The sequence below is a fragment of the Bos indicus x Bos taurus genome, chromosome X (genome assembly GCF_003369695.1).
Source record: "Bos indicus x Bos taurus breed Angus x Brahman F1 hybrid chromosome X, Bos_hybrid_MaternalHap_v2.0, whole genome shotgun sequence".
Classification (NCBI taxonomy): Eukaryota; Metazoa; Chordata; class Mammalia; order Artiodactyla; family Bovidae; genus Bos; species Bos indicus x Bos taurus.
Window position 1 is genome coordinate 78,968,384 of NC_040105.1, and position 24,479 is coordinate 78,992,862.

A 24,479-nucleotide genomic window follows, 5' to 3' on the forward strand; every position below is an offset into this window, starting at 1 on the left:
CTTTGCCAGCCATGAGACTCACCAGGTGACATAACCAGCCAAGCTATGACTTGGCCCTGCCCCCACAGGGCTGGTATCAGTCCCAGGCCCACTGGGTCACACAGACAAATTCTCTAGGACCCAGTTCCACATACCAGCATGCTGGCACCAATCCTAGCCACACAGGCCTTATATCCAGTCACACCAGAACCTTATCGCAGGAATGTATATGCAAACACCACCCCTGGGACACTTGAGGCCCAGGAGCCAGTGATACTGAGACTCCCCATCCCCATCCCCACTGCCAGTGGGCTAGCACAAACCTTGGGACTGCCTGAGCAGTACAACTATCCCAGCCAACACACAGTCCAACCCACCAATGAGCCTGTAGCCATTGCACAAAAAGATCCCTGGCAGCCAAATGGGCGAAACTAACCCTTCCTAATAGTGTGCCCGTAGTAATTGATCCCATCACAACGAAGTGTTCATGCAGCCCACACAGAAGGCACTCTTAGAACATATAACTTGTGCTGCTGTGCCTCATAGGATGTCTCCTATATAAGGCCAATTTTACAAGATCAGGAAATGTAACCAAGCTCCTTAATGCATAGAATTATACACAGAAAAGTAGGCAAAGTGAGAAGAAAGAAGAATGTGTTTCAAACAAAGAAATAAGACAGAACCACAGAAGAACTTAGCAAAGTGGAGATAAGGAATCTACCCAATAAAGAGTTCAAGTTAATATCATAAAGACCCTCAGTGAAGTCAAGAGAAGAATGGGTGAACACAAAGAGGAATTTAACAGATGGAAGATATAAAGAATAACTAAACATAAATTAAGGATATAATAACATAAAAAAAATGAACTAGAAGCAATCAGCAGTTGATAGGATGATACAAAGGAATGCATTTGCAAAATGGAAAACAGAGTAGTGGAAATCACCCAATCTGAACAGAAAGAGGATAAAATTTAAAAAAATGAAAACAATTTAGGGAAAACATCAAGAATCCTAAAATTAACTTGCTGGAGGGGGGCAGAGGGATTATTTGGGAAATAATAGAACATACAAAGTAAGGTCTTTGTCATCAGTCTTGGCAATATTCTTTTGGATATTTGTCCTCAGGCAAGGGAAACAAAAGTAAACAAAGAATCAGTTGTGGCTACAAACTACAAAGTTTTTGCACAGTGAAGGAAACTATTAATAGAAAAAGTTGCTTACTGAATGGGAGAAGATATTTTCAAAAATATATCTGATAAGAAACTTAATACCCAAGACATACAAAAGACTTATACATTATACAACTCAACATCCAAAAATCACCTGATTAAAAAATGAGTAGTAAACCTGAAGAGATTTTTCCAAAGAAAATCTAGATGGCAAACAGACACATGAAAAGATGCTCAACATCCCTAATCATCAGGGAAATGCAAATCAAAACCAAACTGAGATATCACCTCATGCCTGTGAATTATTGTTATTAAAAAACAAAACAAAACAAATATTGGCAAGAATCTGGAGAAAAGGAACCGTCATGCACTGTTGACGGAATTTAAATTGGTGCAACCATATGGAAAATGATATGGAAGTTCCTCAAAAAATTGAAATCAGAACTACCATACCATCCAGCAGTTTTACTCTGGGTATTTATCTGAAAAAAACAAAAAAACAAAAAACAAAAACAAAAATACTAACTTAAAAAGAAATATGAACCTAGATGTACATAGCAGCATTATTTATAATAGCCAAATAATGGAAGCCACCTAAGTGCCTACAGCAGATGAATGGATAAAGAAAAGGTCACACACACACACACCACAATATAATATTTCTCAGCAATAATAAAGAATGAAATCTTACCATTTGCAACAGTGTGGATGTACATGGAAGGTATTATGCTTAGAGAAATAAGTCAGAGAAAAACAAATGCTCTATGTTGTATGTATATCAAAAATGTGAAATTTTTCAAAAATCAAAATTAACAAGTATTAAAAACAGGTACAGACTGGCAGATTCAGAGAACAAATTAGTGGTTATCACAAGGGACAGGTATTGTGGGAAGGACCAAATAGGTGAAAGGGATTAAGAAGTACAAACTGCAAGTTAGAAAATAAGTGTTTTAAGGATGTAACAAACATGACATCAAATAGAATCAATATTTTTTAATAGTGTTGTATGGTGTGTAAGCTATAAAATATAAAATAACTAAGTGTACACCTGAAGATAATCTAATATTGTAAGTCAGTTATAGTTCAATTAAAAAAAAAAAAAAAGAACCTGATTAAAATCGTGTCAAAGACCTGGAACAGACCCTCATCAAATAAAATGTACAAATGACATATAACCATATGAATATATATTCAACATCATATGCCATTAGAGAATTTCAGATTAAACAAAAATGAGGTACCCCTGCACACCTATTGGAATGGCTAAAATTCAGAACTGTATCAACATTAACTGCTGGTATGGATGTGGAGCAACAAGAACTCTCATTTATTGCTGGTGGGAATGTAGTATGGCACAGCAATTTGGAAAGCATTTGGTGCTTTCTCACGAAGCTAAACAGAGTCTCCTTGTTTATCCAAATGAATTAAAATATTATGTCCAAACAAATCTACATACCAATGTTTATAGCAACTTTATTCATAATTGCTAAAAGTTGAAAGCAACCACAGTGTCCTTCAGTAGTTAAATGAGTAAACAAACTGGTATATCCATGCCATGGAACAATAATTAGCAACAAAACAAATAAACTATGAAATCAAGAAAAGACTAGTGCATATTGCCAAGTGAAACAGAGCCAGTCTGAAAAGAGTAAATACTGTATGATTCCACCTATATGGCATTCAGGAAAAGGCAAACTTATAGAGACATTAAAAGCCAAGTTTAAGAGAAGGAGTGAATAGATGGAGCAGAAGAGATTTTTAAGGGAGTGAAACTAAGTAGTCTGTATGATACTGTAATGGTAGACACATGATGTTGTGCATTTGTGAAAAGCCATATAATTTGTAACACAAAGAATGAACTCTGTTGTACACTATGGACAGTAGTTAACAATAGTGTATCAATATTGATTCATGTATTGCAGCAAGTGTACCTCACTAGTATATGATGTTAATTAGAGGGGAAACTGCTGGTGGAGAGGAAGTATATGGAAATTCTCTGTAATTTCTGCTCACTTTTTCTGTAAATGTAAAAATGTTCTAAAAATAAAGTCAGTTGATTAAAATAAAAGACAACTTTTGCCATACCTGAATAAATAGGGTTAGAGTGGCAGAATTCAGAGAGAAAAATCAACAAAAGTGAAGGCTTGCATTTTCAGTTCTAATGAGGTGGATGAAACTGGAGCCTATTATACAGAGTGACATAAGTCAGAAAGAAAAACACCAATACAGTATATTAACACATATATATGGGATTTAGAAAGATGGTAATGATGACCCTATATGTGAGACAGCAAAAGAGACAGAGATATAAAGAACAGTATTTTGGACTCCGTGGGATAAGGCGAGGGTGGGATGATTTAAGAGAATAGCATTGAAACATGTATATTAACATATGTGAAACAGATGATCAGTCCAAATTTTATGCATGAAATAGGGCACTTAAAGCCAGTGCACTGGGACAACCCTGAGAGATGAGATGGGGAGAGAGGTGGGAGAGGAGTTCACAATGGGGAACACATGTACACCCATGGCTGATTCATGTCAATGTATGGCAAAAACCACAACATTGTAATTAGCCTCCAATTAAATAAAATAATAATGAGAAAAGAAAAAAAAGTGAAAGCTAAGATGAATTAAAATTGTGGAGAACTGCAGCTGGCCCAGAGGGGAAAGAATAGGGCATACATAGAAGAATATAGTGAAATATCAAAGCTAGAAAGTTAAATTCATATGAAACCAGAGAGCTTCTGTTTTATTCTGGAGATAATGAGTAGCCGCTGAAAGTCTTAAAAATTGAAGTGGAAAGGCAAATTCAATGGTATAGGAAAACCAACCAGGAAAACATTTTACCATCTAGGCATGACAGGATTGGTGCCTGACTGTAGAATACAAGATATTACATATGACAATGACTTGGAAACCAAATGTAAGTGTAATTGTAGAGGGAAGATCAGAGTATTATGAAATTTGTAGCCTTAATTCCTGAAAGGAGGTGGTGCCTTGCACTTACGTAAAACTTAAAGGAGTTGCCACAATACCAAGATGCATTAGAAAGAGGGCTTATAGTAGTACACCTGATGTGATTGACAAGAAAGAAAAAAATAACATTTTGGTGATTTTTGAAAAGAGTTTGTCTTCATTACCATTCTATTAAAAGTCTCTGTACATTTCTGATATGTAATTCAATGAGCCAGATTGCTGAAATTATATATATATTGATGGCTCTTAATTTAATGTTTTCAGCTTTCGGAAAAAGTTTGACTTGCGTAACTCTGTATTTGCATATGCTTTGCATGTGCATCTCAAGTGGGGTCACTATTAAACTCACATGTAATATAAATATTAGCTTAAATTCCAGGATATTATAGTCAATTGATGGTTGGTTATTGTAGGTCATGATCTGAAGTTGTGGCTTTTAAGTACTTCATGGTTATTTGAAATGTTTGAATGAATTATATTTTAAAACTGTCAGTGGGCTGTTAAATTCTCTTTGTGGTTTGCATGTAGTTTGCTTGTCAACTGGACTTTACATAGGCATATGCCTTGATATGGCCAAATGGTATCTGGATAATACTGAAAACCTTTCAAGGATGAGGAAAGAGTATTATACTGTTAACAGAAGTGTAAATTCAACAAAAGTTTGAGCATTTGAGTGATAAATTGAGGCACTGATGGCTACTTTTCATTTATAGTTTGATCAATTTTCTATTAAAATACTAACTATACAAAGAAGAATTGGAAGTCCACAATTGTCTTGGGTTTGTTGTAAATGTTAACCTTATATAAATGGGTTATTGATAGTTGCTATTATGTTGAACATAAGGCGAAGGTTATTGATGGTTGCTATTATGTTGAACAAGAGGTGAAGATTTTAGGGAGAGATAAATAGTGATTAATTTATGTTATGGAATGTCCCATCATTATAGCAAAGCTGCATGATGGGTAAAGCATAAAATACATATACATCTACATAATTTTGTAAAGTTAACTGAAAATAAACTAATTTAAAAGGTGACACAGAAATCCATTTTTAATTCAGTGTTTGCACTCTATTGAGACTTTAAATTAATAATCACAGGAAAAAGGCTTCAAAACTGCAAAATCTGTTTTAATAGATTGCTCCTAAAAGCAAATCAGAGGGTGAGCCATAAATGAAGTGATGGGGAAGATTTTTAAATACTTTACTAATACTCTTTGGGGATTTGGAGTCATAGGAAGTGTAGAATATGTTTCCCTTCTTATATTCCACACTAAATTTGTTTCCAGCTTTTTTATCCTTGAATAATTCTGATAACAGTACATTTTGTGTCTGTCTTTATCAGAAATATTGATGACTGTTTTATTCTTTATTTAGGAATTTCTTTAATAGAGTGATCATTTTAATGTGTGAGACCTGTCATATCTAGGAGTTTGTTTCATTGTGCTACTTTTGAAAACTTTGTTAATGACTTTAACTCAACCATCTTTGTTGAGCCCAGGAGATTTATTTACAACATTCTTCCTTCTAACCCTGTTTGTGTCCTAAAATTATGTTTTGAGTGTTTGTATTACCATTACTGTTGTTTTGAGGAATGAGATTTAAGAGGTCTCTGAATATATTTCCTATAGATTCATTGTACACTTGTTGTTGTGATATTGGAAACAAGAAAAAATGATGGGATGCAAACAGGAGAAAGGGATGTTATTAACATTTGATAATTGTGTGTAAGATTAACATAAACATTGCCCATAGTAGAGTTTCAATAGCCTATAATAATTTTGGAAAATTACAAGGAGGCACATTTTCGAACATCTGTTAAATATTACTTGTTTCTGGGATCATGTCCAAAAAAGGCAAGATTACTGGCAAGACAATAGCTTAAAATACATTATAATGTGATATGGTTTACTTATTGTAGTCATGTTAATATCCATAATGTTAGGCCAACTTTCCCTAGCCTCTACTCAAAGGTCTTTCCATTCTTTCCATACAAATACCAACCTTATGAAGGATAAGCAGACAACTATTTCAATTTGTTACTTTTTTTTTCATAATGACATATCTGTGGCTACCACAAGTGTTATATGGATAATACTTGAAAGATATTCTTTCAGAAATTTAAAATATGTGAAAAATATTTCACTTTGCATAATAAAACAAATAGAATTCTTGGAACTACCCAAATATGTGGATATTCGTTATTAAACTGGAAAACAGGTTGATATTTTGATAGAGGACTTATTCCTTATGGACAAAGTCTTCAAATTAGAACTATAAGCATTCATTTTAGAGATTTATAGCTAAAAGACTAGGACATAGTCCCAGTCTTATTTTCTTCAATCATTCTGAAGCCTAAAGAATCTACATCTTATCATACTAGTACCTCTATTCAGTTCAGTTCAGTTCAGTCACTCAGTCAGTCATCTCCGACTCTGTGACCCCATGAATTGCAGCACGCCAGGCCTCCCTGTCCATCACCAACTCCCAGAGTTCACCCAAACTCATGTCTATCGAGTCAGTGATGCCATCCAGCCATCTCATCCTCTGTCGTCCCCTTCTCCTCCTGCCCCCAATCTCTCCCAGCATCAGAGTCTTTTCCAATGAGTCAACTCTTTGCATGAGGTGGCCAAAGTACTGGAGTTTCAGCTTTAGCATCATTCCTTCCAAAGAACACCCAGGACTCAGCTCCTTTAAAATGGACTGGTTGGATCTCCTTGCAGTCCAAGGGACGCTCAAGAGTCTAATCGAATACCACAGTTCAAAAGCATCAATTCTCCATCTTTCTAAATTCCATATATATGCGTTAGAATACTGTATTTATGTTTTTCCTTCTGGCTTACTTCACTCTGTATAATAGGCTCCAGTTTCATCCACCTCATTAGAACTGATTCAAATGTATTCTTTTTAATGGCTGAGTAATACTCCGTTGTGTATATGTACCACAGCTTTCTTATCCATTCATCTGCTGATGGACATCTAGGTTGCTTCCATGTCTTGGCTATTATAAACAGTGCTGCGATGAACATTGGGGTACACGTGTCTCTTTCCCTTCTGGTTTCCTCAGTGTGTATGCCCAGCAGTGGGGTTGCTGGATCATAAGGCAGTTCTATTTCGAGTTGCCAGTCCAGGTTCGATGCACGATACTGGATGCTTGGGGCTGGTGCGCTGGGACGACCCAGAGGGATGGTATGGGGAGGGGGGAGGGAGGAGGGTTCAGGATGGGGAACACATGTATACCTGTGGTGTATTCATTTTGATGTTTGGCAAAACTAATACAATTATGTAAAGTTTAAAAATAAAATAAAATTAAAACCAAAAAAAAAAAAAAAGCATCAATTCTTCGACACTCAGCTTTCTTCACATTCCAACTCTCACATCCATACATGACTACTGGAAAAACAATAGCCTTGACTAGACGGACCTTTGTTGGCAAAGTAATGTCTCTGCTTTTAAATATGGTATCTAGGTTGGTCATAACTTTCCTTCCAAGGAGTAAGTGTCTTTTAATTTCATGGCTGCAGTCACCATCTGCAGTGATTTTGGAGCCCCCAAAAATAAAGTCTGACACTGTTTCCACTGTTTCCCCTTCTACTTCCCATGAAGTGATGGGACCAGATGCCATGATCTTCGTTTTCTGAATGTTGAGCTCTAAGCCAACTTTTTCACTCTCCTCTTTCATTTTCATCAAGAGGCATTTTAGTTCCTCTTCACTTTCTGCCATAAAGGTGGTGTCATCTGCATATCTGAGGTTATTGATATTTCTCCTGGCAGTCTTGATTCTAGCTTGTGCTTCTTCCAGCCCAGTGTTTCTCATGATGTACTCTGCATATAAGTTAAATAAGCAGGGTGACAATATACAGCCTTGACGTACTCCATTTGCTGTTTGGAACCAGTCTGTTGTTCCAGGTCCAGTTCTAACTGTTGCTTCCTGACCTGCATATAGGTTTCTCAAGAGGCAGGTCAGGTGGTCTGGTTTTGCCATCTCTTGAAGAATTTTCCACAGTTTATTGTGATCTACAGAGTCAAAGGCTTTGGCATAGTCAATAAAGCAGAAATAGATGTTTTTCTGGAACTCTCTTGCTTTTTTGATGATCCAGTGGATGTTGGCAATTTGATTTCTGGTTGTTCTGCCTTTTCTAAAACCAGCTTGAACATCTTGAAGTTCAAGGTTCACATGTTGCTGAAGCCTGGCTTGGAGAATTTTGAGCATTACTTTACTAGTGTGTGAGATGAGTGCAATTGTGCGGTAGTTTGAGCATTCTTTGGGATTGCCTTTCTTTGGGATTGGAATGAAAACTGACCTTTTCCAGTCGTGTGGCCACTGCTGAGTTTTCCATATTTGCTGGCATATTGAGTGCAGCACTTTCACGGCATTATCTTTCAGGATTTGAAATAGCTCAACTGAAATTTCATCACCTTCACTAGCTTTACTCCTAAGGAAAGAGTTAAGCTAGAAAGTATCAACACATCATTACATTATAATATTTAAAAGGCAAGTTGCTTCTTTTTATTAAACACAACGATGTTTAGCTTAAAGTTTTTTGTTTCTTTTTATGAGTAAAAAATTGAACATTATAAATAAATATTTTGGAAGTGAGAGCAAGAATAAGGAATATTGTTAAATAAAAGTCTGAATATAGGTGCATTTTTAAATTATAAAACCATGTTAAATTCCACAGATACTATTATTTCCTCAAGGAGATACTAAAATATGATAAAACCACTTAAAATTCAACAAGAGTGAAGACTTTTTTTCTTAACTATTTAATAACATCAATTTTTATGTAATTTCCATTTGTCCATATAATGTAACTAATATTATAGTTTAACATGCACTGTCTCTTTTAGGACTGGATCTGCCATTTATGATGATGCCTCATCCCCTACTTCCAGTCAGCTTACCTCCTGCATCAGTTGCTATGGCAATGAATCAGATGAACCATCTTAATACTATTGCCAACATGGCTGCTGCAGCCCAGATTCACAATCCACTCTCTAGAGCTGGGGCCTCAGTTATAAAGGTAAGAATAGTAATTTAGAAGAGGATAAAGTTGTTAATAACATGTCAATTTTGATAAAATAATAATAATTCCATGAAATCTTCAGTATAAACACATAGCTCATTGACTCAGTTGCTTAGCATAAAGTATTGATGAGTTTGATTTCTGACTAGGCCTGCTAAGGTGTTTTTGTTATTGTCATTTGTTTTCATTCAATGACCACAGATACTACCTTTAATTCTAGCATCCTGTCTTGTATTCATGAGCACAGTGTGTGGGAGGCATGCTCAGCTAAAGAGAGAGCAGAAGAATGTGCAAAATCCATTCCCATTGCTGGAGTGAAACAAAGTAAACACTGCATCTTCTTGGTGTTTGTGAGACAGTTGTGGAATAGTATATATCATAAAAGATTTATAGTTAAAAAGACCTGCATTTCAGTTCTGATTCTGCTACTTAATATCTGAATGACCTTGGATATAGCAATTAACCTTCCTCAACTTTTTCCTCAACTGTAAAATAAAAGTCCTAATCTATCCCACCTATTTCATTGGCCGTCTGGAGGTAATATGAGTAAAATACAGTTTAAAATTGTGAAACATTAAACAAATCCTTATGATAATTTATAGTATTCAGTTCAGTTCAGTTGCTCAGTCATGTCTGACTCTTTGCAACCCCATGGACTGCAGCATGCCAAGCTTCCCTGTCCATCACCAACTCCCGGAGCTTACTGAAACTCATGTCCATAGAGTTGGTGATGCCATCTAACCATCTCATCTTCTGTCATCCCCTTCTCCACCCGCCTTCAATCTTCCCCAGCATCAGAGTCTTTTCCAATGAGTCAGTTCTTTGCATGAGGTGGCCAAAGTATTGGAGTTTTATCATTATCATATTCTAGAATAAAATTTTTCAAAATTTTTGGACCATTGTGTAATGAAACACAAATATTTTATAATCTTCCTTATGTCTCCTATTAGTTTGTCACATCTTCCTTTGCCTTCCAAGTATAACATGAACTAAGTTTTGTAATACATTTTTCCTTTTGTGGAGAAGATAATATAAGGGTGTATAGAATCAAATAGTATAGTTAATCAGGGCAACCCTTGATTTGTTCCTTTGTCCCTCCATTTATTCAACAAAAATACTCAATATGTAGACATCACATAGGGTAATATGGGAAATAATTAGGATGTAGTTCCTGACTTCCAGGACCCACAACCTAAATTCTAGAGAATAACAAGTACACATTTAACTTGCATAACAACACAGACTGTGATGCATAGCAATCCATCAAGCATTACATGAATTTAGAGTAGGGAGAGAGCAAATCTAGGTTAGAGAAGAGAGGGAACAGGAATCACAAATGGTATTACAGTTGATGGATTTGAGCTAGGCCTTGAAATATTGATATTATTGTAATAGGTGAACATGAGAGAAAAAGAACTGAAGGTAGAAGAAATAAGAGATTCTAGACATATTTGTTTAATATTAAATTAGCTTCTAATTTGGTGAACTTCTAAAGCAATAAAGAAAATTTAAAATATAATCTTTATAAGAAAGGGAAAGAACTGATAATTTTTTATTAAGCTCCATTTATATTTTTATGGCCATGTAGCAGTATGCTTTCTGTAAGGACTGTGGCCCTCAGTGAGTTAGTCTGTTTTGACTAAAAGTGAAGAGTGTGGATTTATTTATCTTGTTACTAATCTTAGAGGAAATGCTTTCAGCTTTTTACAGTTGGGTATGTTAGCTGTAGATCTGTCATATATGGCCTTTATTATGCTGAAATACATTCCCTATATGCTCACTTTCTGGAGAATCAGAATAAGACACTGATATTTGGTTTAAAAATACTGTGGATCCATCTGTATTTTTTGCTTTCTATTGACTGGGTCCCTATTATGCATCATGTGATTATTAAGGTTTGTGACCTAATAGGGAGAGACAAAAAATAAACAAAGTTTTTGATTTAAAATGTAAATGGATAAAATGAACAAATGTGTACTATTTTGAAAACATGCTTTTGCTGATTTTGTTTTGTACTATCTGAAGCCAGGATTCCTGAGTCATGTGAAAACTACATATAATGCTTTAAATTTTCCTATATTCTGTGTGCTTAAAATTTTAGTAGTAAATGATTATTAATGTGTTATGTTTGTCTTTATTTTTTCAGGTTCTTTAAAAGGAGCGATGTAAAGTGCATACAATCATGATTACATATTTATATAATATGTATTTTTATAATGTGACAGTATACTTTTGTTTGAATGCTCATAGACTCAAATGAATGCACCACTTAGTATACTTATTCATAATATCATTTGACTAGTCTGATAATGTTGCATATTAGAATTAAATAAAAACCTTCAGGTTCCTGTAATAGGCTTAAAAGTCCAGTGTTTTAGAGTTTGTATTTGGGCCAGCATCCAGTGGTATGCCTATAGATGAGGGAAAAAAAAAAGAAAAGAAAGTGAAAACCTCTGATTTATAACATTTGCCAATTTATGTGGTATAAGTAATTCCCACCATAGCTGATTTAATGTTAACAGCAGCTTAACACCTGACTCACAGAATTACTGTGTTTTTAATAATTAGCTCTAATTTGAACAAAGACAATACTCTCCTTTAAAGCCTTATATGAAATATGAAATGTTTATCAAATCAGCTTCTCTACACCAATATTCCCCCATATCCAGTAAATCAAACAAAATATTTTCAAAGTAGTTTACCTCTCATATTTACTCAGAAAAACATAACATGTAACTCAAGTTTTGAGATCTCTATAAAAATGAGTAAAGTTTTTTTTTCCTGTTGTTGAAATTATGCCACTTTAACATAAAATAAAGTCACATTGGAAAGAGCATAATTGCATTTATGCCTTCTTCTTCTACCAGTGTGTAAATATTTCCACCCCAATGTGGAAAAAAAAAAAAAGAAGGAAATTGGTGAATAGAGGTGTTGACTTCTGCAAATGCTCTTAAATAGTGAAAACTAACACAAGGGAGACTAGACCTGGTTTCATCTTTTGAATTTCCTTCTCACAGGTAGGAAATAAAACCACAGCTTTTAAGAGCTTTGAGAAGTGATGTGACTTTTAGAATCTTAGACATCTAAAGAAAATATGTATTTACTTAGATTTTAATAAATTCCCCACCTCCATGGTGGTAAACAATCAACAAACAATCTTAGATGCATAGCACATACCTACTACAGCAATACTATTTAATATAGTAGCCATTAGCCACATGTGGCTATTTCAATTTAAAATAATTAAATAAAATGGACATTTCAGTTCCTCAATGGCTACTAGCTACATTTAAATTTCTAATTAGATAGTACAGATAGGGAACATTTGCCTATTTACAGAAAATTTTATCAGACAGCACTGTTTCTAAGACGTTAGATAGGATGGTTGCAAAGTTCAGAACACTCAGTCTATGGGGAAAAGAGATAATACACTTTGAAAAATCAGCAAGTGTATTGCAATTTGCCTTGAATTTGGCCAGAAAGGATAGTTGTTGCTTAAATTGCCTTACTGTTGTTCAGTTGCCCAGTCCTGTCCAACTCTTTGCTATCCCATGGACTGCAGCACACCCAGGCCTCTGTGTCCCTCATCATCATGTCCATTACATTGTTGATGACATCCAGCTGTCTCATCCTCTGATTCCCTCTTTTCCTTCTGCCCTCAATCTTTCCCAGCATCAGGGACTTTTCCAATGAGTCAGCTGTTCACATCAGATGACCAAAATATTGGAATTTCAGCATCAGTATTTCCAATGAGTATTTAGGGTTGATTTTGAAAGGTTGTTGCTGGGAGGAGCCAAGATGGCGGAGGAGTAGGACGGGGAGAACACTTTCTCCCCCACAAATTCATCAAAAGAGCATTTAAAAGCCAAGTAAATTCCACAAAACAACTTCTGAATGCCGGTAGAGGACATCAGGCACCCAGAAAAGCAACCCAAGTCTTCGAAAGGAGGTAGGAAAAAATATAAAAGACAAAAGAGACAAAAGAGGGAGGGACAGAACTCTGTCCCGGGAAGGGAGTCTTAAAAAGAGAGAAGTTTCCAAACATCAGGAAACCTTCTCACTGCCGAATCTGTGCCGAGCTTTGGAAGCACAGAGGGCAACATAATAGGGAGAAAAAAATAAATAAACAATTAAAACTTGCAGATCGCGAGCCCTATGGTAACTACCCCAGCGGAGAAGCAGCGCAGACGCCTGCACACGCCATTAGCAAGCAGGGGCTGGGCAGGGAGGTGGGGCACAGGCTGCATCGCTTAGAGTAAGGACCTGGCTTGAATACCCTGAGCGCTATCTGAGCGAAATAATCTGGGCTAGCAAACCAGACTGTGGGATATCTATCACACGAAAAGCCAGCCCTAACCTAAGACACCGCCAGGCCCGTGCACAGAACAAAGGACTTAACAGAGATAGCAGGCTGCAGACCTACCCCTCCGGTGACAGGCAGCCAGAGCCAGAAGGGGGCAATCACAGCCCCAGAGAGACATTATCTATAAAACTGTAAGTAGGCTTCTTTGCTAACTAAAACTTCTTGGGGGTCTGGACGGTCAACATCTCCCTGAGAAGGTGTGCCGGTTGTACACCTAAATAACTGAGCGGCGGGGAGGCGATAAGTCGCGGCAATCGCGCTCACTAAATACCTCATCACCTGAGCTGCTCGGACCTGGGAAGGGCACAAAATGCAGGCCCAACCGAGTCTGCGCCTCTGAGGACTACCCGAGTGCCTGAACCTGAGCGGCTTGGACCTGGGAGGTACAGGCAGCCCAGGGCCGGCTACGGATGGTTCCCGGCGGAGCAACCTAGAACCTGAGCAGTGTGGGCAGGGAGGCGACACGCGCCGTGAGTGGGGGCAGACCCAGTGTGGCTGAGGCACTGCGAGCACACGCCAGTGTTACTTGTTTGCAGCATCCCGCTATCCCTCCCCACAGCGCGACTGAACAAGTGAGCCTAAAAAGAAAAAAAAAAAAAAAGTGTCCTCCACCATCCTCTTTGCATCAGGGCGGAAACCAGACACCGAAGAGTCCAGCAAACAGAAGAAGCAATAACAGAGGGAACCGCCTTGGAAGCTACAGGCAACAGATTAAAACCCTGTGGTTACTACCGACTACATAGGAAGGGGCCTATAGATCTTGAGAAGTAAAAGTTGGACCAAGGAATGGACCAAGGAACTAGCCAAAAATGAGCTGAACCCACAATACTCACAACAAAACCAGAGAAAGTCCTCGATATATTTATACTATTTTTATGATCATTCTTTCTTTCTTTTTTTTAAATTTTTTAAAAATTTTAAGTCCTCTATTATTCCTTTAATTTTCACTTTTATAGCCTATTACTTTGCAAAAAAAAAAAAGATCCTATTTTTTTTCCAGCAAACTTCATATATATATATATATTTATAACTTTTTGACTTTTTTTTTTCTTCTTTTCTTTAACATTGTAGTTTTGAAATTCCAAACTCTACTCTAGATTTTTGATTTTAGATTTTTGGTATTTGTTATCAATTTTGTACCTATAGTTTTTTTTTTATAATTTCTGTGATTCTTTTTTCTTTTCCCTGTTTCTTTCTCTTCTTCTTTTATATAACACTGTATATCTGAAATTCCAAACTCTACTCTAGATTTTTAATTTATGCTTTTTTGGTATTTGATATCAATTTTGTACCTGTATTTTCTTTATAATTTTTGCGACATTGTTTGTTTTTGTTTGTTTTTTTTTTCTCTCTTTCTTTTTCTTCTTCTTTTTTTTAACATTTATTTTTGAAATTCCAAACTCTACTCTAGATTTTTAACTTTTGCTTTTATGGATTTGTTACCAATTTTGTACCTTTAAGAACCCAATCTTCAGTACTCATTTTTCACTAGGGAACGAGATTACTGGCTTAACTGCTCTCTCTCCCTTTGGACACTCCTTTTTCTCCACCAGGTCGCCTGTATCTCCTCCCTAACCCCTCTCTACTCTACCCAACTCTGTGAATTTCTGTGTGTTCCAGACAGTGGAGAACACTTAGGGAACAGATTACTGGCTGGATATGTCTCCCTCCTTTTCATTCCCCCCTTTTATCCTTCTGGCCACCTCAGTCTCCTTCCTCCATCTTCTCTTCTCTGTATAACTCCGTGAACATCTCTGAGCGGTCCAGTTGTGGAGTGCACATAAGGAAGTGATTATTGGCTAGTCCACTCTCTCCACTATTGATTCCACCTCATCTCATTCGGGTCACCTCTAACTCCCTCCTCCCTCTTCTCTTCTCCATGTAACGCTGTGAACCTCTCTGGGTGACCCTCATGGTAGAGAAACTTTTCATCTTTAACGTGAATGTTTTAGCATTGGTGCTGTATAGAAGGAGAAGTTTTGAAACTACCGTAAAAATAAGACCAATAACTGGAAGCAGGAGGCTTAAATCCAAACCCTGCCTCCAGGGAACTCCTGACTCCAAAGAACATTAATTGACAAGAGCTCATCAAAAGTCTCCATACTGACACTGAAACCAAGCACTACACAAGGGCCAACAAGTTCCAGGGAAAGACATACCAAGCAAATTCTCCAGCAACAAAGGAACACAGCCCTGAGCTTCAAGATACAGGCTGCCAAAAGTCACCCCAAAACCACAGACATCTCATAACTCATTACTGGACACTTCATTGCACTCCAGAGAGAAGAAATACAGCTTCACCCTCCAGAACACCAACACGAGCTTCTCTAACCAGGAAACCTTGACAAGACACCTTACAAACCCACACACAACGAGGAAATGCCACAATAAAGAGAACTCCACAAACGTCCAGAATACAGAAAGGACACCCCAAAATCAGCAATTTAAACAAGATGAAGAGACAGAGGAATACCCAGCAGATAAAGGAACAGGATAAATGCCCACCAGACCAAACAAAAGAGGAAGAGATAGGGAATCTACCTGATAAAGAATTCCGAATAATGATAGTGAAATTGACCCAAAATCTTGAAATCAAAATGGAATCACAGATAAATAGCCTGGAGACAAGGATTGAGAAGATGCAAGAAAGGTTTAACAAGGACTTAGAAGAAATAAAAAAAGAGTCAATATACAATGAATAATGCAATAAATGAAATTAAAAACACTCTGGAGGCAACAAATAATAGAATAACAGAGGCAGAAGATAGGATTAGTGAATTAGAAGACAGGATGACAGAAATAAATGAATCAGAGAGGATAAAAGAAAAATGAATTAAAAGAAATGAGGACAATCTCAGAGACCTCCAGGACAATATTAAATGCTACAACATTCGAATCATAGGGGTCCCAGAAGAAGAAGACAAAAAGAAAGACCATGAGAAAATACTTGAAGAGATAATAGTTGAAAACTTCCCTAAAATGGGGAAGGAAATAATCACCCAAGTCCAAGAAACACAGAGAGTCCCAAACAGGATAAACCCAAGGCGAAACACCCCAAGACACATATTAATCAAATTAACAAAGATCAAACACAAAGAACAAATATTAAAAGCAGCAAGGGAAAAACAAGAAATAACAACAAGGGAATTCCCATAAGGATAACAGCTGATCTTTTAATAGAAACTCTTCAAGCCAGGAGGGAATGGCAAGACATACTTAAAATGATGAAAGAAAATAACCTCCAGCCCAGATTATTGTACCCAGTAAGGATCTCATTCAAGTATGAAGGAGAAATCAAAAGCTTTTCAGACAAGCAAAAGCTGAGAGAATTCTGCACCACCAAACCAGCTCTCCAACAAATACTAAAGGATATTCTCTAGACAGGATACACAAAAATGGTGTATAAATTCGAACCGAAAACTAAAGTAAATGGCAACGGGATCATACTTATCAGTAATTACCTTAAATGTAAAAGGGTTGAATGCCCCAACCAAAAGACAAAGACTGGCTGAATGGATACAAAAACAAGACCCCTACATATGTTGTCTACAAGAGACCCACCTCAAAACAGGGGACACATACAGACTGAAAGTGAAGGGCTGGAAAAAGATTTTCCATGCAAATAGGGACCAAAAGAAAGCAGGAGTAGCAATACTCATATCAGATAAAATAGACTTTAAAACAAAGGCTGTGAAAAGAGACAAAGATGGTCACTACATAATGATCAAAGGATCAATCCAAGAAGATATAACAATTATAAATATATATGCACCCAACACGGGAGCACCACAGTATGTAAGACAAATGCTAACAAGTATGAAAGGAGAAATTAACAAAAACACAGTAATAGTGGGAGACTTCAATACCCCACTCACACCTATGGATAGATCAACTAAACAGAAAATTAACAAGGATACACAAACTTTAAAAGATACAATAGACCAGTTAGACCTAATTGATATCTATAGGACATTTCATCCAAAAACAATGAATTTCACCTTTTTCTCAGGTGCACATGGAACCTTCTCCAGGATAGATCACATCCTGGGCCATAAATCTAGCCTTGGTAAATTCAAAAAAATAGAAATCATTCCAAGCATCTTTTCTGACCACAATGCAGTAAGATTAGATCTCAATTACAGGAGAAAAACTATTAAAAATTCCAACATATGGAGGATGAACAACACCCTGCTGAATAACCAACATATCACAGAAGAAATCAAAAAAGAAATCAAATTTTGCATAGAAACGAATGAAAATGAAAACACAACAACCCAAAACCTGTGGGACACAGTAAAAGCAGTCCTAAGGGGAAAGTTCATAGCAATACAGGCACACCTCAAGAAACAAGAAAAAAGTCAAATAAATAACCTAACTCTACACCTAAAGCAACTAGAAAAGGAAGAAATGAAGAACCTCAGGGTTAGTAGAAGGAAAGAAATCTTAAAAATTAGAGCAGAAATAAATGCAAAAGAAACAAAAGAGACCATAGCAAAAATCAACAAAGCCAAAAGCTGGTTCTTTGAAAGGATAAATAAAATTGACAAACCATTAGCCAGACTCATCAAGAAACAAAGGGAGAAAAATCAAATCAATAAAATTAGAGATGAAAATGGAGAGATCACAACAGACAACACAGAAATACAAAGGATCATAAGAGACTACTATCAACAATCATATGCCAATAAAATGGACAACGTGGAAGAAATGGACAAATTCTTAGAAAAGTACAACTTTCCAAAACTGGGCCAGGAAGAAATAGAAAATCTTAACAGACCCATCACAGGCACGGAAATTGAAACTGTAATCAAAAATCTTCCAGCAAACAAAAGCCCAGGTCCAGATGGCTTCACAGCTGAATTCTACCAAAAATTTAGAGAAGAGCTAACACCTATCCTGCTCAAACTCTTCCAGAAAATTGCAGAGGAAGGTAAACTTCCAAACTCATTCTATGAGGCCACCATCACCCTAATACCAAAACCTGACAAAGATCCCACAAAAAAAGAAAACTACAGGCCAATATCACTGATGAACATAGATGCAAAAATCCTTATCAAAATTCTAGCAATCAGAATCCAACAACACATTAAAAGATCATACACAATGACCAAGTGGGCTTTATCCCAGGGATGCAAGGATTCTTCAGTATCCACAAATCAATCAATGTAATACACCACATTAACAAATTGAAAAATAAAAGCCATATGATTATCTCAATAGATGCAGAGAAAGCCTGTGACAAAATTCAACACCCATTTATGATAAAAACTCTCCAGAAAGCAGGAATAGAAGGAACATACCTCAACATAATAAAAGCTATATATGACAAACCCACAGCAAACATTATACTCAGTCGTAAACAATTGAAAGCATTCCCTTTAAAATCAGGAACAAGAAAAGAGTGCCCACTTTCACCATTACTATTCAACATAGTTTTGGAAGTTTTGGCCACAGCAATCAGAACAGAAATATAAATCAAAGGAATCCAAATTGGAAAAGAAGAAGTAAAACTCTCACTATTTGCAGATGACATGATCCTCTACATAGAAAACCCTAAGGACTCCACCAGAAAATTACTAGAACTAATCAATGATTATAGTAAATTTGCAGCATATAAAGTCAACACTCAGAAATCCCTTGCATTCCTATACACTAATAATGAGAAAACAGAAAGAGAAATTAAGGAAACAATTCCATTCACCATTGCAATGGAAAGAATAAAATACTTAGGAATATATCTACCTAAACAAACTAAAGACCTATACATAGAAAACTATAAAACACGGGTGAAAGAAATCAAAGAGGACACTAATAGATGGAGAAGTATACCATGTTCATGGATTGGAAGAATCAGTATAGTGAAAATGAGTATACTACCCAAAGCAATTTATGGATTCAATACAATCCCTGTCAAGTTACCAACGGTATTCTTCACAGAGCTAGAACAAATAATTTCACAATTTGCATGGAAATACAAAAAACCTTGAATAGCCAAAGCGATCTTGAGAAAGAAGAATGGAACTGGAAGAATCAACCTACCTGACTTAACGCTCTACTACAAAGCCACAGTTATCAAGACAGTATGGTCCTGGAACAAAGACAGAAATATAGATCAATGGAACAAAATAGAAAGCCCAGACATAAATCCACACACATAGGGACACCTTATCTTTGACAATGGAGGCAAGAATATACAATGGATTAAAGACAATCTCTTTAACAAGTGGTGCTGGGAAATCTGGTCAACCACCTGTAAAAGAATGAAGCTAGAAGACTTTCTAACACCATACACAAAAATAAACTCAAAATGGATTAAAGATAACACCAGAAACTATAAAACTCCTAGAGGAGAACCTAGGCAAAACACTCTCTGACATAAATCATAGCAGGATCCTCTATGACCCACCTCCCAGAATATTGGAAATAAAAGCAAAAATAAACAAATGGGACCTAATTAAACTTAAAAGCTTCTGCACATCAAAGGAAACTATTAGCAAGGTGAAAAGGCAGCCTTCAGAATGGGAGAAATTAATAGCAAATGAAGCAACTGACAAACAACTAACCTCAAAAATATACAAGCAACTCCTACAGCTCAACTCCAGAAAAATAAATAACCCAATCAAAATATGGGCCAAAGAACTAAATAGACATTTCTCCAAAGAAGACATACAGATGGCTAACAAACACATGAAAAGATGCTCAAAATCACTCATTATCAGAGAAATGCAAATCAAAACCACTATGAGGTACCATTTCACGCCAGTCAGAATGGCTGCAATCCAAAAGTCTACAAGCAATAAATGCTGGAGAGGGTGTGGAGAAAAGGGAACCCTCTTACACTGTTGGTGGGAATGCAAACTAGTACAGCCACTATGGAGAACAGTGTGGAGATTCCTTAAAAAAACTGGAAATAGAACTGCCTTATGATCCAGCAATCCCACTGCTGGGCATACACACTGAGGAAACCAGAAGGGAAAGAGACACGTGTACCCCAATGTTCATCACAGCACTGTTTATAATAGCCAGGACATAGAAGCAACCTAGATGTCCATCAGCAGATGAATGGATAAGCAAGCTGTGGTACATATACACAATGGAGTATTACTCAGCCATTAAAAAGAATACATTTGAATCAGTTCTAATGAGGTGGATGAAACTGGAGCCTATTATACAGAGTGAAGTAAGCCAGAAAGAAAAACACCAATACAGTATACTAACGCATATATATGGAATTTAGAAAGATGCTAACAATAACCCTGTATACGAGACAGCAAAAGAGACACTGATGTATAGATGTATAGATGTATAGAACAGTCTTATGGACTTTGTTGCAGAGAGAATGTGGGAGGATTTGGGAGAATGGCATTGAAACATGTATAATATCATGTATGAAATGAGTTGCCAGTCCAGGTTCGATGCACGATACTGGGTGCTTGGGGCTAGTGCACTGGGACGACCCAGAGGGATGGTATGGGGAGGGAGGAAGGAGGAGGGTTCCGGATGGGGAACGCATGTATACCTGTGGTGGATTCATTTTGATATTTGGCAAAACTAATACAATTTGTAAAGTTTAAAAAAAAAAAAAAAAAGTTGTTGCTGAAGCATGAAAAGACGCTGGGATTCTTGGCTTCTGGAGGAGAAGAATTCAATCTGGAGCCAGAGATGAGGCTTGATTGTTCAGACCTTTTGTGTAATAAAGTTTTATTAAAGTATAAAGGAGATAGAGAAAGTTTCTGACATAGGCATCAGAAGGGGGCAGAAAGAGTACCCCCCTGATAGTCTTCAGCTGGATGCTATATAGTCACTAGCAGTCTGTTAATGAAAGAAAGGAATGTCTTAAAACTCAGAATGGCACCAGACCCCTCATCCATAAATTGTATTTTGGGATAATCTTGGCTGCAGGCGATTCATCCCGGGCCATAAAAACGATTGACTTGAGTCTTGTAGAAGGGCAGATTACCATACAAATAGTTTCATTTACATAGATTAGGGGAACAATATCTGAGTGTAACATACTGGTTTGTCAAGTAGGTTCTGAGCCATTAGGCAGAACCAATTTGAAGACAAGAGTTTGAGGTAAATGCATAGTACACTAACATAGCTTAAGACAAACATTTCCATAAGAAAAATGCTTTGGTTAACTCAAGGTTTGAGAATAGTTAACTTCAGGTGAGACCAGGTGTTATTATTGCATCAGTATTTTAAGAGAAAATTTCTTTAATTTGTATAGAGAAAGAAAAGAATATTGCTAGTTTGTTTCCTCCTGCCGCTTATGAGAGATAAAAATGTCTGACACTTGCAGCCTCTTTCCTCCATTTGGAGACCCCTGGCCTTCCTGCCTGTTACCCTCTCAATTTCCCTTAAGACTGACTGGTTTGATCTCCTTGCTGTCCAAGGGACTTTCAGGAGTCTTCTCCAGCACGACAGTTCAAAAGCATCAATTCTTCAGTACTGTACCTTCTTTATGGTCCTGCTCTCACAATCATGTGTGACCATTGGGAAGACCAAAGTCTTGACTATATGGACATTTGTCAGCAGATATTGTCTCTTCTTTTCAACACACTGTCTAGGTTTGTTATAACTTTCTTGCCAAGAAGCAAATGTCTTCTGATTTCATGGCTACAGTCCCCATCCGCAGTGATTGTAGAGCCCAAGAAGAGGAAATCTGTCACTACTTCCATCTTTTCCCCCTCTATTTACCATGAAGTAATGGGGCTAGATGCCATTATCTTAATGTTTTTAATTTAGTTTTAATAATTTAGTTTTAAGCTGGCTCTTTCACTCTCTTCCTTCACTTTCACCCCCTTCACCCTCATCGAGAAGCTTAGTCCATTATTATTGTCATCATTTTCTATTAGAAAACATAGAGCAAGAACAGAATTAACTGATTTAGCATAGGTCTAATATTTGCAAATAATCATGTTATGTTGCTTTATCAAAAAAAAAAAAAAAAAGAAAGAAAAAGAAACAGATACCCCACCCCCAAAAATAGTTTATAGAATTATATACTGTTTCTCTCTAGATATATCATAATTTGTCAGTTAAGTAAGATGTATTAAGAAGAAGATTTCAGTGGAGGAATATGGAATGATGGGTAAGAGCATAAGCTCTGAAGTCAGATTGTATGCCTGTATTTGAATTCTGATTGCACAATTTCTTGTTATGTGAATTCAGGAAAATGAATTTACCTGTCCATACTTGCCCATCAATTTGCCTTATTTTGCAGTGAAGTGCAGAAGATAATTGTATCTACCTCATAACATGGGGTGTTAATATATACTTAAATGAGACAAACTTGTTAACACACTTAGTGTGCTTATACTTAGTAAATACTCAGTGTAAGCTAATTATATTTTATTATGTTTTATACTCAAGGACTCATATAGAAATAGTAATAAGTGGAAACCAAGATCATGGCAGAGAGCTAGACTGAGAAAGAAATAGCTTTTCCTATATACATTTGTCTATGCAAATTCTTATCAGTAATAGGACTAAGGGGTCCCCACCATTAGACGCATATACAGGTATTGGACTCTCCCTCTGCAGAGAAACTGATAACTTGTAGTACTTTGATCTTGATGTCACAAAAGGAAGGTTAGGGACCTGGTGGGGACTGGAGAGAGATGCCCATTTTAATATCAAAATTGATCTGAGTTTTATTCTATTTTAAATTACCTTTGAATATTTCAGTTCAGTCAGTTCAGTCACTCAGTAGTGTCTGACTCTTTGTGAACCCATGGACTGCAGTATGCCAGGTTTCTCTGTCCATTCAGTTGGTGATGTAATTGAACTATCTCATCCTCTGTCATGACCTTCTCCTCAAATTCATGTCCATCTAGTCAGTGTTGCCATCCAACAATCTCATCCTCTGTCATCCCCTTCTCCTCTTGCCTCAATCTGTCCCAGCATCAGGGTCTTTTCAAATAAGTCAATTCTTTGCATCAAGTAGCCAAAGTATTGGAGTTTCAGCTTTAGCATCAATCTTTCCAATGAACACTGAGGACTGATTTCCTTTAGGATGGACTGGTTGGATCTCCTTGCAGTCCAAGGGACTCTCAAGAGTCTTCTCCAACACCACAGTTCAAAAGCATCAATTCTTCAGCGTTCAGCTTACTTTATAGTCCAACTCTCACATCCATACATGACTACTGGAAAAATAATAGCTTTGACTAGATGGACCTTTGTTGGCAAAGTAATGTCTCTGCTTTTTAATATGCTGTCTAGGTTGGTCATAGTTTTTCTTCCAAGGAACAAGCGTCTTTTAATTTCATGGCTTCACTCACCATCTGCAGTGATTTTGGAGCCCCCCTTAATAGTCTCTCACTATTTCTGTTGTTTCCCCTTCTATTTGCCCCAACTATTTGAATGTTTCTATGTGGATTATTTAGTCTGTAGTCTGAACTGTGCATTTATAAACACAATATGAAGGCACCTGTAGGATTTTCTGTCATTTTCAATGGGTACATTATACACTCCATAAATGTTTGTTGCATAAATGAATGCAAACTAATGATTCATTGGATATTAAACATTGGGGAGTGTTTTTAAAATAATGATCATTAATGATATAGACGTTAATTCCAAAACTGACCAAAAAAAAAAAAAAAAAAAAACACTGTAAGTTGTGAAATATATATTTTTTTTTTTTAGTTTTAGTTTTGTTGTTATTTCTGTTTTTTGGTCAAAAATAGATTGAGACTATTATTGTGCCTGGGCACAGAGTCCTTAGGTCTGACTCAGATCTCTTAACTGTTGGCTCAGCTATTAGCATTTGTAGCTAATAATTAATAGAGCTATAACATTAATTAGAAATTGTATTATGATCATTAGATTTTTAAGACTTATCTTTCTGTTATATTACACAATGTGGCAAAATCCTGAGAGCAGAATAGGTAAAATACCTGACTGATATGAACACATATTTTCTTACATTTAAATATCTCATAGTACATTTTTTCTATATTT

General features: G+C 36.6%; 1 protein-coding gene across 1 annotated transcript in view; it reads left to right on the forward strand.

The window, feature by feature from the left end:
* DACH2 (dachshund family transcription factor 2) overlaps positions 1–24,479 on the forward strand; it is an 856,348-nt gene that overhangs the window by 660,028 nt on the left and 171,841 nt on the right. The window contains exon 6 of the mRNA XM_027534851.1: positions 8,976–9,148. Coding sequence (XP_027390652.1) covers positions 8,976–9,148 — 173 coding nt within the window. The remainder of the gene's footprint in view (positions 1–8,975; positions 9,149–24,479) is intronic.